This window comes from Stigmatopora argus, chromosome 11 (assembly GCF_051989625.1).
Source record: "Stigmatopora argus isolate UIUO_Sarg chromosome 11, RoL_Sarg_1.0, whole genome shotgun sequence".
Lineage (NCBI taxonomy): Eukaryota > Metazoa > Chordata > Actinopteri > Syngnathiformes > Syngnathidae > Stigmatopora > Stigmatopora argus.
In genome coordinates this window covers 17,696,719-17,712,046 of record NC_135397.1, presented here as the reverse complement: position 1 = coordinate 17,712,046, position 15,328 = coordinate 17,696,719, and the positions used below count along the sequence as shown (strand labels likewise).

General features: G+C 39.3%; 1 protein-coding gene across 2 annotated transcripts in view; it reads left to right on the top strand.

Moving 5' to 3' along the window:
- The window catches only part of polr1c (RNA polymerase I and III subunit C), a 91,182-nt gene that overhangs the window by 72,698 nt on the left and 3,156 nt on the right, over window positions 1-15,328 (top strand). For both annotated transcript variants that reach the window (XM_077612959.1, XM_077612961.1), the window contains 2 exons: window positions 9,778-9,927; window positions 13,024-13,140. In XM_077612959.1, coding sequence (XP_077469085.1) covers window positions 9,778-9,927; window positions 13,024-13,140 — 267 coding nt within the window. The remainder of the gene's footprint in view (window positions 1-9,777; window positions 9,928-13,023; window positions 13,141-15,328) is intronic.

Genomic DNA, 15,328 nt, shown 5'->3' with positions numbered 1-15,328 from the left:
TTGGTGACTTAGAAAGTTGTCAGTGAAATGAGTTTCATAGCATGGCCTCTTAACTTCTTGTGAATGATTGAGTGACTTCAGCTGGTGACTTCTCTGAGGCCATTTAAATAGGCTCATTGGATGCAAACGCCCACAAACGCTACAATTGGAAAGTCAAAGGAGCTCAGCATGGATCTGAAAAAGTGAATCCTTGACTTGAACAAGTCAGGAAAGTCACTTGGAACCATTTCAAAGCAGCTGCAGGTACCAAGAGCAACAGTGCAAACAATTGTTTGTAAGTATAAAGTGCATGGCACTGTTTTGTCACTGCCACCATCAGGAAGAAAACGCAAGCCATCACCTGCTGCTGAGAGAAAATTGGTCAGGAGGGTGAAGATTCAACCGAGAATCACCAAAAATCAGATCTGCCAAGAATTAGAAGCTGCTGGAACACGAGTGTCAGTGTCCACAGTCAAGCGTGTTTTGCATCTCCATGGACTGAGAGGCTGCCGTGCAAGAAGGAAGCCCTTGCTCCAAAAGCGGCACCTGAAAGCTCGACTGAAGTTTGCTGCTGATCACATGTACAAAGATAAGACCTTCTGGAGGAATGTTCTGTGGTCAGACGAAACAAAAATTGAGCTGTTAAGCCACAATGCCCAGCAATATGTTTGTAGGAGAAAAGGGGAGGCCTTTAACCCCAAGTACACCATGCCTACCATCAAGCACGGTGGTGGTAGTATTATGCTATGGGGCTGTTTGCTGCCAATGGAACTGGGGCTTTACAGAGAGTAAATGGGATAATGAAGGAGGATTACCTTCAAATTCTTCAAGATAACCTAAAGTCATCAGCCCGAAGATCGGCTCTTGGGCGCAGTTGGGTGTTCAAACAGGACAATGACCCCAAACACATAAAAAGTGGTAATGGAATGGCTAAATCAGGCTAGAATTAAGGTTTTCAAATGGCCTTCCCAAAGTCCTGACTTAAACCCCATTGGGAACTTGTGGACAATACTGAACAAACAAGTCCATGTCAGAAAGCATCAAATTTAACTGAACTGCACCAATTCTGTCAAGATTTAACCAGTAGCTTGTGGATGGCTACCAAAAGCGCCTAATTGAAGTGAAAATGGCCAAGGGACGACATGTTACCAAATATTAGCCCTGCTGTATGTATATTTTTGACCCAGCAGATTTGATCACTTTTTTTCTGTTCACCCATAATAAAGTCATAAAAGAACCAAAGTTCATGAATGTTTTTTGTGACAAAGAAGTATCTGTTTCAATCACTATCAGACAAAAATCTGAGTTGTAGAAATAACTGGAAACTCATGAGCCATGACATTATGTTCTTCACAAGTGTATGTAAACTTTTGACCACAACTGTATAGTTCACAGTCTAGCTTTGAATGCTGTTTACGCCAATCTAGGGGCTGGAGCTCTTTTGTCAATCCAGCCGGAATGACGGCGAGCACCAAATTAGTGTGCTCGCCGTCATACTTGGTGTATTGACAAAAGAACTACATATCCCAGCATGACACGCGCACGGGGGAAAATGAAGTCGCAGGCTGGTTACCGTAGTTGCGAGACCTCTAGAGGATGGTGTACTCTATCGACTGATTTATTTTATTTTATCGTGATAACAATTTTAGTATTGGTCAATACATAAGGCGCACTGGATTATAAGGTGCCCTGTCTATTTTGGAGAAAATTTAAGACTTAAGTGCGCCTTATAGTCGTGAAAATACGTTAAATCTAGGCAATCTTCGATTAATGTTATGTGCAAAACTCCTACATCTCCCACCCACTGTTTATCGTTTATCTTATATTTGGGCATATCCTTAATAAAAGTTCTTGTGATTATCATTCCTTGCAACTACTGCAAGTTGTCAAAGACGAAACTCATAACGAAAGACAATGCGGCCGATACGGTCATTTATTTTAAACTAGAAAAAAGATACAGATAAAATGCTGAACGAAATGTATTTTGACGTCTATGAAAAAAATAAACCGTATCTTGCAAAAAACGTGAAAAAACTCACTCGCTTGTGCCTCTCATTGCTCGCTCAGGGCGCCGCCATCTTACCGTAGTTAAACGTGCTCTCACTGGCCAGATGCAAGTACCCTTGATGCATACATATGTTCGTAGTGTTTACCATGTCACAGCACATCCCAATAGTTGTTAAGGCTGATTGAAGGTGTTGCGGTCAATCATTAAAATATCAGTCTTATACCTGCACAATGTGTATCTCATACTATTATTGCACCGAGAGACTTGGTGAAAACTAGACTGCTACGGGCACAATTCCTGGTTGTACTGCTCCCGTGACCTCCCTTTTTAATTCGTCCACATGCAGGCAACACCCTTTCGGTGTGCAATACAGCAGACGATCCTTTTGATTCATACAGTATCTCAGAAATACCACGTGCGATTATTTTTCTTAAGATTTTCCCATCAAAGTAACACATCTTATACGAGAGAAATTGTAAAATTCAACGATTTTAAGATCAGTCCCAGAATGCATTAAAGCCGTATCTCAAGGTATGACTGGCATTCAATTCAATGTCTACACCACGTGTCAATCTCAATTTTATGTGGCCCGCGAGAGCTGTAAAAGAGTGCTTTGACCAAAAACTACATTTTCCATAATGCCTGTCGACTATGATGACCGCCAAGTGACGGCGCAGCGCCACTACCTCATACAGTCTACGGCCACTACACTGCAGTGTTTCCACGTCGATGTCAAGGAATTTAATTGAAGGTGAATAAATTGTCCCAAAATGTCCAAGAAGAGGAAAGTTGATGCAGACGGGAGACCATTTCAAAAACGATGGGAAGGTGAGTACTTGTTTGTGCTTCAAGGTGAAAAACTGGTGTCTTTTGTGTCACAAGATTTTCACAAGAATTAAAAGGCAAACTGCGGTTGCAGTAGAGTCTGTTCACGAAATCCACCGCCAAAAATGATGCAGCATTGAAAGCTCGCTTTATCGTGGCTGAAGAAATCGCCAAAGCTTCCAAGTCCTTTTCGGAAGGAGCGTTTCTGAAGGAGTGCATGCTAAAGGTCTGAACAGGTGTGTCCCGACCAGTTACAGATTTAAAAAAAATCAGTTTATCAAGAAACACCATCGCTGACCGTTAAGGAACTATCAGAAAATCTTGCGACACAGCTGGTCGAAGAGACACGCAGCTTCACTGCCTTTTAATTAGCTGTTTATGAAAGCAATGATAACGGATACAGCACAGTTATCAATTTTTATTAGAGGCGTGAAGTCGGATCTTTCGGTCACTGATGAGCTGTTGGATGTAGCTGCAATGCATGGGACCACTACCGGACAGGACATTTATGATGCAGTGGAAAAGTCTGTAAGTAAAAATGCATTACCATGGGAAAATTTGTTGGGATTAACTACAGACGGAGCACCGGCAATGTGTGGAAGAAAAGGGGGCTTGGTTGGATTGATGAAGAGCAAAATGCAAAAAAATGAACTGTCACACGCCTCTGATAGCGTATCATTGCATTATCCACCAGGAAACTTTGTGTGGGAAGGTGCTGGGGATGGATGACAAACTGACCATGAACAAAGGAAGGTAAAGAGGAGATCCACTTGTGTTCAAGGACAGTCAGCATCTCCTCTTCAAAAACCTATAAACTTAACCAATATAATAGTGAACTGAGTCAACTTTTATTTTGTTTCAGGTTTAATGTGTATATGCAGACATATAATTGTAATCAAACTATTTGTTGGATGCCAAAACGTTGAAAGTTAAAAAAAAGTTCAAAGTTAAAATTCATTTCATTCATTTCATTTCAAGGCTATGTGCAGCCTTTTTGAATGCAACATGTCATACACTTACAGTTGTTGATTTTACAACAGCCCATTTTAATGGGTATTTATTGTTATTTCCTGAATTATGAATGTTAATTTCTCTTAATTCACTTGGATATTCACCCTGATATTTGATCCATGATTGAAGGAGTCATGTGGGTTTCATATGCTGACAAATTATAAGGATATATGTTCTAACAGAATAACACGCAAACATTTTTTTCAATGTAACAGTAATACTTGTGACTTAAATAAGTAATACATTCAGAGTTATTTACCATGAAGGAGTAGTTACATTTTTTACATTATTTTACATTTATAAGTTACATCTGGCCCTTTGAGGACAGCCATTATGCTGATGTGGCCCTCTGTGAAAATGAGTTTGACACCCCTGGTCTAGAGTTTTGTCTCCAAACAAACTATTAAAACAAGGTGTAAAATATCATAGATAATTATTCTCACCCGTTCTACAAACCATTAAAACAAGGTGTAATATATCAAAGATAATTACTCTCACAAATGTTACAGTTAAAAGCATATGTAAAAACGGTTGTGTATTATTTAAATATAATCTAGATCTAATAAATGTGTAAAATATATATACTGGACTCACAACAAAAATAGCTCTTCTCCACTTGTTTTTAATCCAAAAAAAGAGATGATGAGAGACCTGTGCAGTCCGATGAAGAAAATGAAGATTTACTGCACAGGTTATTGTTAGGTAATGCCTCTTCGTCAGATTCTAGAGGCATCCAAGGCGAAGCAGGAGCCTCTGCAGGAGCTTTTCAGCGCACAAGGAACATGGTGACAAGGAGTTGTGACTGCTGTTTCTTTTTTTTGTACAAATATGGATGCGCACAAGGACATGACACCGTCAAGACGATTGCCAAATTTGATGGTTGTAACCATGTTATCCTCCTCCGGGAGCTTTTGTTGCAAGCTGCATGTCGCGTTGAAGATCTCAAACCGATTTCTCAGACTGTGTTCTTCATCCTCATCGTTGTTATTGTTGTCCTCTTCCTCACTCCCCGATTTCATAATTTTGACAAGATTTTCGTCAGTTTGGGGAGTAGTGGCTTGCAAACTCGACTCCATCGTCATGTCTGAGAAGCTTAGCTAGTCTAGCCTAGCCAGCTTTATTGCCTTATCTATGACTGAGTGATGAACCTCCTCCGGCATAAATTCCAGATTGGCGTCTGCCCTGTGCCCATACTTCAGGGAAAATCCAATGTCCACTCAGCTTCTCCAGTGTCTGACCATCTTGTCCGCCCACAGAGCTCAATTTTTTGGTTCGCCTGGTGCTCAGTAAAAATCACCCTGCTCTCTACTATATGGCCTCACTGTGCGATTTCATCATTTGGGAGAGATTCTCATAAGTTTTGGGTTGATTGTCTCTGAAATTGTGGTATTTTCCTTAATATCATTACTATTACAGGATACCTCGAGATACGAGCTTAATTCGTTCCGGGACTGAGCTCGTATGTCGATTTTCTTGTAACTCAAACGAACGTTTCACATTGAAATGAACGAAAAACTAATTAATTTGTTCCAACCCTCTGAAAAAAAACACCTAAAAGAGGATATTGGATTGGCAAAAATGTTTTATTTGTTCTAATTCGCCTTCTATTAACAAAGTATCAAATAACTAGTGGTTTAATAGTATACTAAAATGTGTTTAATAGAACTAAAATTAGACAGATCTCGTGGAGGGTAGAGAGAGAGGGACAGAGATGGGAGGTGAGGGGGGTGACTTTTTGCACGGCAACGCGCTCGTAACATAACATAAACAAATTTAAATGAACTTGGATTACAATGCAGACACACTCAAAAATAAGTTTAATCTAACCTTACACTAAACTTAATTCTAATTTAGTTTTACATTTTTATACCTTTCTTCTCCCGGCCGGGTTGCCTCGGTTTGCCCCGCCTGAAACTGAGTTTCAGATGCAACCTATCGATGGTAGTTTGCTTTTGTATTCCCTTCAAAATATTCCGAAAATTATGCACACAAATCCTCACGATAGGATAACGCACGACCACTTGCCAACGAGTAGTCTATATAACTCTCGTATTAGCGATCGCCTCGCCCATCGCAATGACTGACGGGAAAAAAACACTGAAAAAATGCAACACTCCGCCCAGTGCTCGCAGAGACATTACAAGAGGCAGTTGCGACCAGAGACACATTACACGAGGGAATTGCGGGGAGAGAGACAGTGCCCATGATGTTCTTATGAGCAGCCTCTCGTGTCCGCTGTCTGCTCGTATATCTAAATTTGTTTTGTATCTCAAGATAAATATTTTCCCGGAATTTTACTCGTATCTCAAATTTCTCGTATGTCGGGCCACTCGTATGTTGAGGTAATGTGTATTCACAGCTGATCCCATGTGTATAACAGCGGAGGCATGGCTGAATGGTTCCAAAAAAGAACTAACAGAAAGAAACCAAGCTAATAGAACAAAGAAAGTTGTAAAAACATCAAAGTATAAAGTACAAAGTAAGGTAAAAAGGAATGTATTAAGAAATATTATAATATAATTTAAAAAAAGATAGAAATGCTGTAAAACATGAAAAACAAATAAGAGTTGCCAGAGCTACTGCCACCGGCTGCTGCCTGACGGCGCCATCTTGAGAAAAAAATATTCAGTACTCAGTCTTGCTGTGGCTGACCTTAATTTCTCTGCTATTCAGGCAACCCCCCAATCCCTCTATCTTCTTCTGTACCTGCTCTCAATAATACTAGTTCTACTAAACTTTTTTTCCCGTGAGGGGTCTCCACAGTAAATAAACTTTTTCCAATTCACCCAGTTGTTTCCTGCTTTGCAAATTCAAAACCCCAACATCCTCATACAATTAGAGAAGTAGTAAGTGAACACAAGATGCTGTTTTTAAAATGTTGTTTGTAAAGGGGGAAAAAAAACATTCAAGGTTACCTAATCCTTTGTTCAAAGAAAAAGGTAATTCCCCCATTCCTAAATTAATAACTGTAGCTAGTAATCACAAAATGAGTTCAGACATAAGCTTCCCCAAGACCAAAATATGTTATCTCCAACCTGGGGTGTCGGCCAAAATTATTCCTCTTTCCAGTGTGGGCAAAATGGAAAATAATTGAGAACAGTGTATTACTGTATTTACTCGCATCTAAGCCGCCTGCGTGTATAAGACGCACCCTTAAAATTGTTGAATTTTACAATTTCACGTATAAGCCGCCACCTGATTCACAATTTTCATCTCCATATTTATGGTTGTAATAGGGAGTACAAATGTGTTACTTTCAAGGGAAAATCTTAAGAAAAATCATCACGGGTGGTATTTCTGAGATACTGTATGAATCAAAAGCATATTATTAGGGTCAATATCATAAGTTACCGTAATTACTCGAATATAACACGCATATTTTTGCTATATAATTAATTCCAATAGTTGGGGGTGCGTGTTATAATCAATAACTAAAATAAATTACAAATTTTCGATCGAAAAAAGCATTGTCAAACTCACTTTGACGCACGGACATTGTGCAATTTCCAACTTTGAATTCAAAATACACGCATATTAAAGATCGTCAAGCCTCACAAACATCACAATCCTGCATTAATAAGCTGGAAAGTAGAATACTACATTGTAGTGTAGTACGTACTTGTATTTAGAAATATGTCCAGCGGGGGGCAGTACATTCCCTTGTTACATGTGATAGTCTTTTCCATTGTGCATATCTTCAAATCATTTATTTATTCAATTTGTATGTTCCTTTTCTTGTTTGAGAATGACAATAGATATTTGAATTAAAACATGGTATTGTCAATTGAAATGTAGTCAATGTTCAAGGAAGTCTAAAAGGTATTGCAACATAACATGTCTACATGATATGTTTGTCCACTCTGTGTATCATCTATTGCCCTAAAATTCAAACGCATAACTCCACCAACTGCTCGACACTCGACACGCTCGTACCTGAAGATTTCTCTATCCGGTTTTGAACAAAACAATCGTGAAACGAAGATAAAAAGGTAAGATTTCTGATTTTCGTCAGCGGGAAATTTTAGGTGCGCACTATATTCGAGTACTGCGTTTTTCCAGATTTTTTTGGCCCAAAATTCCCTGCATGTTATTTTCGAGTGCGCGTTATATTCGCGTAATTACGGTAATAAGCCTGTCTTTGTAAATGCAAAATATCAAATTATTCAATTTGAAAAAAGAAAAATCTATCTTGATGAGAACCCATTGCTTTTTAATGACATAAATTACTATTTTCTTACCAGACATTTAAGATGTCAGCCAAAATGCTTGTAATGTCCAAATATCTCGATTTTTTTCGATGGTTCATATTACTGCAATAGCTGTCACCTTCGAACAAGAAATAAAAAGAAAAAAATCAAAGCGGAATTTTGTTTTATTTCATAATCACAAATGTATAATCATTTCGTTTCTGTGTTCCGAAAAGGGGGCGGGGAGTGTTGTCTGCACATAGACAAATTCAAAAGGAAGTAATGTAAGCACAACCAGGAAATATATATGCCCATGGCGGTATACAGACGCTCCCCTACTTACGAACGCAATTGGTTCCGAGCGATTGTTCATAAGTTGAATTTGTTTGTAAGTTGATTCAGTGCTATATTTTGTATTATAATTTATGTTTAAGGCCGATATAAGTATATTGAAGGTTTATATAAGTGCATTTGTATGTTTAAGGCTTGTATAAGTAACACGCATTGGTTTGTACTGAATTTTTGTTTTTTAATAAAATGGAGAGAATATGTACAGTACTGTAGAGAGAGAGATTTATGTATTAGAAACTGGCCAAAAGAAGCGACCTAATGACGATTGCCCAGTTTTCTTCTTTTTTCATCATAAATGATGCGGTAGCACTGTATGGCATCATTCAATTGATTTGCAAACTTTGTGCAACGTTCAATATTTGGGTCCTGCTGCTCGATCTTTCTGTTTATAAATGGTACTGACGGTCGAACGATTCAATGCCCGTGAAACGCTCACCACTCTCACGCGCATCAAGCTTCGTTATTATTGCCACTCGTTTCAAATGAAATGGCTTGCCACTTCCTTGCAACTCCCTCAATAGAAGCCTTTAGCTTTTTACCAACCATATTCAATATTGGATGCATGAGATATTTAATGATACAAATGAAAAAGGTTCTTTGCACACTGGAGATACATTCACGCACTTCGGCATTGCAACGAAGAAGAAGGTAGATGCTGGGTGAGCTGAGCTCTCACAGCGCCAGGCGTCGGTATTAGCGGCGGAAAGAAGTACTACTCCGAAAAAGGCGCGAAATACAAAATTGGACTTGCGAACATTTTTGGACTTAAACGCAATTTGCAGACATGTTCGTATGTTCGTATGTACCGTTGTTCGTAAGTTGAATGTTCGTAAGTAGGGGAGCGTCTGTACGTAGTGTTCACCAAGTCTCTGGGTGCATTAATAGCATACACATTACGCAGGTATCAAGGTTTATATTTTAACGATCGACCGCAAGTACTTCGATCAGCCTTAATTATTGTGATGTGCTGACATGGTAAACGCTACGGTCAGAGCACATTTAACTACGGTAAGATGGCAGCGCCCAGAGTGAGCAATAGCAGACACAAGTAAGTGTACTCCCGTCTGGCCAGACTGAGCACATTTAACTACGGTAAGATGGCCGTGCCCCGAGCGAGCAGTGACGGGAACGTGAGTTTTTTTCACATTTTATGCAAGATACGGTTTATTTTTTCCTTGAATTATATTCATACACGTCAAAATACATTTTGTTTAGTGTTTCATCTGTTTATCTTTTCTTTATTTTGAAATAGAGGACCATATCAGCCGCATTGTCTTGCATCGTGACAGCACGGCGGCATTTTGTTGTGACGTCATCGTGTCATGGCGCCGTCAACTTGCAGTTTTGTGCATGACAAAAGCAGCTTATATGTGAGTAAATATGGTAACTAGTGAAATGTTTTTGCTCTACAAACAGGGAAGGACCATGCTAAATTCTCACCGGTGGCAACAGCAAGTTACCGCCTCTTGCCGGAGCTCACCCTCCTTGAAACTGTGCAGGGAGAGAAGGCAGAACGTTTAAAACGCTGCTTTTCACAAGGAGTTATAGAATTGGAAGAAGTAAACGGTAAGATTGCCTTGAATTGGTAGGGAAAATATGGGGGAAATGCGAATCAAATATACAGTGCTACCTCTACCTACGGATGTCTCTATATACAAAATATTCTGGTTAGAAAAAGTCTCAATGGGAATATTTGGATCTACATACAAAAGAAATTCCAATTTCCGAAACTAGATATTTAAAAATTCCAACTTTCTTGTAGCAAGTCTTATTTTGAAATTGCTATGATGGAGTTGCTCTTTCAATGGCTACTAGCGGGGCAGGGTTTAATCGCTTCAAAATCACTAAAAAATACTAATTATATAATTCTATAGATAATAAACTATTAATACTCAAGATCATATACAATGAGCTTCTAAATCCTGATAAGTTTCTCTCACAAGAGATATCTGGATGTTAACAGGAGTATACAAAGTAGATGTGCTCATTGCTACGCTGTCATGAGTCAGGTACCCGGACACTTCGTCCCCGGACGCTTCGTCGAACGGACGCTTCGTCGCCGGACAGTGCGTCGACCGGACACTTCGTCGACGGACAATTCGTCGCCGGACAATTCGTCGCCAGACAGTTCGCCTAACCTTAACCACTATTAAAGAAGACAAAGGAAATTCACATATTGTTTATTAAAGAAAATAAAACAGCAAAAACTCGCTCGACAACACAAACACATTAACATTTGGGCGTGTGAGTACTAAATGAGCTCGTCTCTAAACACACTACGCACGAAACGGGATTCCTACGTTGAGCGCTCCATTTTTAAAATAAAATGCAATAAATAAAATTATTTAACAAAAAATGTTATTAAAAAGAAGACAAAGGAAATTCGGTTCCTCGGGGGCACTGTTTGACTCCACTAAATTACTATTAACTGTTTGGTTTTTAATCGGGAATTGATGTGCTACGATTCTGACCCGATGCTGATATTTGTTATGAAGTATGCCAAAAATACTGCATCTCTGACTTTGATATAGACGCACACGTTTGATTTTAAATCAAGCAATATATTGTCCTTTCAAAGAGCAAATTTTATTGACTCTATTAATAGGACTGAATGGGCCTGTTCTTAAGATGGCCGACAAGTGACGACGTCTAGCTCCGTTGCCTCACAACGCGCATCGGAAATCTAGTCTGTATACACGATACCTATGGGAATACCAAGCAAAAAAAGAAGGAAGATGACGAAGAATAGGTGAGTTTCCTTTGTCTTCTTTTTAATAAAATTTTAATAAAATAATTTTATTTTTTGCCTTTTATTTTAAAAATGGAGCGCTCAACGCACCCCGTTTCGTGCGTAGTGTGTTAAGAGACGAGCCCATTTAGCCCAAATGTTAGTGTGTTTGTTTGGTCGAGCGAGCTTTTGCTGTTTTGTTTTCTTTAATAAAGAATATGTGAATTTCCTTTTTCTTCTTTAATAGTGGTTAAGGTTAGGCGAACTGTCTGGCGACGAAGTGTCCGGCGACGAATTGTCCGGCGACGAAGCGTCCGGTCGACGAACTGTCCGGCAACAAAGTGTCTGTCGACGAAATGTCCGGGTACCATGAGTCATGCTACGGCTTTGGAGCTATAGAGTCCAAATTGTGTCGTACGGGTATCACTAGCAGTACATCTGCTCCCTTTCGTGGTACACAAAAGATTAACTAACTATAATGTAGAAACTGTATTTTTACCCACTGCAGTACATACATGTGCTCATGTGTGCTTTTTTTGGTGAACATTAAAAACGCATTTCACATGTCGCATTTATGTTGAGTCAATATTAACACAAATGTGTCATATACAGTGGTACCTCGTCATACGACCGCTCGTCATACAAAATTCTCGTCTTACGGCGGAAATTTCGATCGAATAATTCGCCCGTCATGCGATCAAAATTTCGTGATGCGACCAAGCCAGGTCTTTTTTGCATATCTTTCATGTATAACAATATTTACGAGCACGGAACGATTAATTCAGACGAGTTTCTCCTAAGACCAGGAAAGGCACAACGCGCATGCGCGGGCAAAAAGAGGGCTTTCTGGGTAATGAAGTATACTCGTGCACACAACACCCATAGGCAATAGCAACCTTTCTCAGAATAAAACTTCATTACCCACAATCAATACGTGGGTAAGCTCAACTATTGTATTTCCTGTTATTCTTTCTAAGGAAAGAAGCTCCGGCGATCGTTCTTTAAAGACTATTTCTCCTTGGCAAGTGGTCGTGCGTTATCCTATTGTGAGGACATTTGTGTGCATCATTTTGGGAATATTTTGAAGGCAATACAACAGCAAACAGTCCATCGATAGCGAACGTGAGGGTGTAGGCGTGGCAAACCGCCAACCCGGAAAACGAAGGTAACAAAAGATTACAACAAAATTAGAATTCAGTTTTGTGTAAAGTTACACTAAACGTATGTTTGAGTGTCTGTATATATTAATCTAAGTTAATTTAAATTTGTTTGTTCCGTTTACGAGTGCGTTGTCTTGGAAAAAAAAGGAACCCCACGCCCCCAAACGTCTCTGTCTCCCGTCGGCGAAATCTGCCCAATTTTAGTTAGGTTTAACACATTTTATTACTATTAAACCACTAGTTGTGTTACTTTGTTAATAGATGGCGAATTAGAAGAAATAAAACATTTTTTCCAATCCAATATCCTGTTTTTGGTGTTTTTTCAGAGGCCTGGAACGAATTAATTTGTTTTCCATTCATTTCAATGGAAAACGTCCGCTCGAGTTACAAAAATCTCGTCATACGAGCTCAGTTCCGGAACAGATTAAGCTTGTATCTCGAGGTACCACTGTATAATATTTTCTGTTCTTGGCTACATACGAATGGGCCAAGGATGGATTTGAAATATTGCAATTAGACTACTCACGAAGGCAAAAATCGTTAGCACTTTGAAAATTATATGACTGCATTTACTCTCATCACAAATTTATACTTTCATACTGATCTTTTCTTATTTACAGTGTGACTTCATGCTTCCCATTTTCAAGCTACAACTTTTGATTAATTCTCCTACCAGAATATTTTGGAACTAGCCTTAAAGGCCCTTAATGGACCCTCCAAGATTTTTAACAACATGCCTAAAGGTTATAATATTTTATACTTGCTTTTTTCCAGGGAGCAAAATTGCTAAAGTAGTGAACGGTCGCTTGGATACATGCTGCAGAGAAGTTCTTCGTCATGATGACTTGAAGAATGTAGTGAAACTTGGAAGAGTGCGAGACCATTTCATCTGTATGTTTTTTATTTTTTTTAAATTACATTTCACATGTAAACTTCTGTGGATATTTATTAGTCCCCTGTGACAGTGTTTCCCAACTTTTTTTTTTAGCTGCGGCACACTTTTTGCATTGAAAATATCTCAAGGGACACCACCATCTGAAAATCTTTTGATTTAAAATTATGTCACCTATAGTATTACCAATAGTCGTTCTCATCAAAGTTTTATCAGCAGGAATCACATAAACCTCCAAAATGTAATTTTTCACAAACCCCTAATGTCACCAAAAGTTACTGTGGACCCTGAACAACTTCCGGTTCGAGTGATGCAAAAATAAGTAATGTCATGATTTTAATCGGATCATTTTATGACTTTTCTCTAAATATTACTAAATCTCCTCATATTACGCAAAAAAAATGATGTGCTCACACAGATTTTACGTCGCCAAAAGTTGATACCCTAGAAACCAAACAACTTCTTGTTCATGTCAGAGAAAAATAAACAACTAAATGACTTTCACAATTTGAATATTGTAAAAGTATAATCTATAATTTAACGTTCATCATATTTTGATTTTAACCTTGTAATAGTTCAATTTTAATCTTGTTCTATTCATATTAATTTTTCTCTCTGAATGTTAAGTTGTATGACTTCTTACAATTCCCCGCGGCACACCTGACCATTGCTCCCACCACATTAGTGTGCCGCAGCACAGTGGTTGGGAAACACTGCCCTCAGAGGCAATCTCTTTAGCACACAGGAAAACAAACTTACAAATGATCATACTGAGGCCCAGGTTGTGTTTTTGGCTTTTGTGTTGGCTGTGTGATGATTAACTGATGAATCAAAAATTTTGCTTTGCAGGTTCAAGAAATAATACCCAATTAATGAATGGTACAGAAGATGAGTTAATTTTTGATTAATTAATTATTAATTAATCTAGTGGTTATGATATTCAATCCTAAATTGTAACATTCTGTACAGACAGACGGTAGCGGTGTATGGCGGTGTGCGCGGAGGAGAATAGAGAGACTCGACCGCAACACGTTCGTGACATAAAAAACTTTAAATTTAACTTAAATGAACTTAGATTTAATCTTTCGTTTTCATTTTTTAACTTTTCTTCTTCCGGCTTGGCTGTTTTTGCCTCGCTTTCATCTTCACTTTTAGCCGGCCTTTTTAAAAGCAACCTCTTAGGGATGTTTGCTTTTGTCTCCACTTCAAAATATTCTGAAAATGACGCATACAAGTCTCCTCACAATGGACGAATGCACGGCCACTAGCCAACTTTGCCGACTGCCTCTTTTCCATAAAATCTGAAAACTCCTGTCACTTCACTAACATGTGTTTAATTTCCTTTGTAGTAAGGCGGTCCTCCTCTTCCACCTCCTCCTCGCTACACCTCCAAATGTTGCATCTTCTGGAGCTTGATCAATTCCTATGTGGTCAGTTCTCCCTGGTGCTCCGCGACAACGTCGTTCATCTCTGTCTGGTCAACCTCTGACCCCAAGTAGTTTCCAAGAGACACGATTTCATCCATGACGATGGACGATTCATGGTCATCAGGGTCCGGCGTTTCGAACCCTTCGAAGGCTCTATCAGCAACGAGCGCTTGCCACAATTTCTTCCATGCTGAATTAAGAGGTCGTCGTGTGACACCCTGCCATGGATCATCAATGATTTTCAACCAATGGACGATAATAAAGTGGTCTTTTCAAAATTCACAAAGGGTTAGGTTCGTGTTATCTGTCACAACGAAGCATTTGTTGAATAAATGCTTTGTGTACAGTTTCTTAAAGTTGGAAATGACTTGTTGAGCCATGGGCTGGAACAGTGGTATGGTGTTGGGCGGTAGTTAGAGGACGTTGATGTGGTATTCATAAAAAAAATTCCTCTTCCAGACCAGGAGGGTGAGCAGGAGACATTTCATTGGCAGGCTTTTCTCGGTCAAATACTTTCTGACTGCTGGACCAAAGCACAGATTAACCCATTCTGTGAAGAAATGACGCAAACCCAGGCTTTAGAATTAGCACGCCACATCACTTGGAGTGTTTCTTTCAAGATCCTTTGCCTCTTGAAAGCACATGGGTTCTCCGAGTGGTACACCGCAGTGGCTTGATCTTAGAGTCACCGCTGGCATTGGCACACAAGGCTAGAGTTAAGTGGTCCTTAATGGGTTTATGGCCCGGTAGTCTGTCCTCC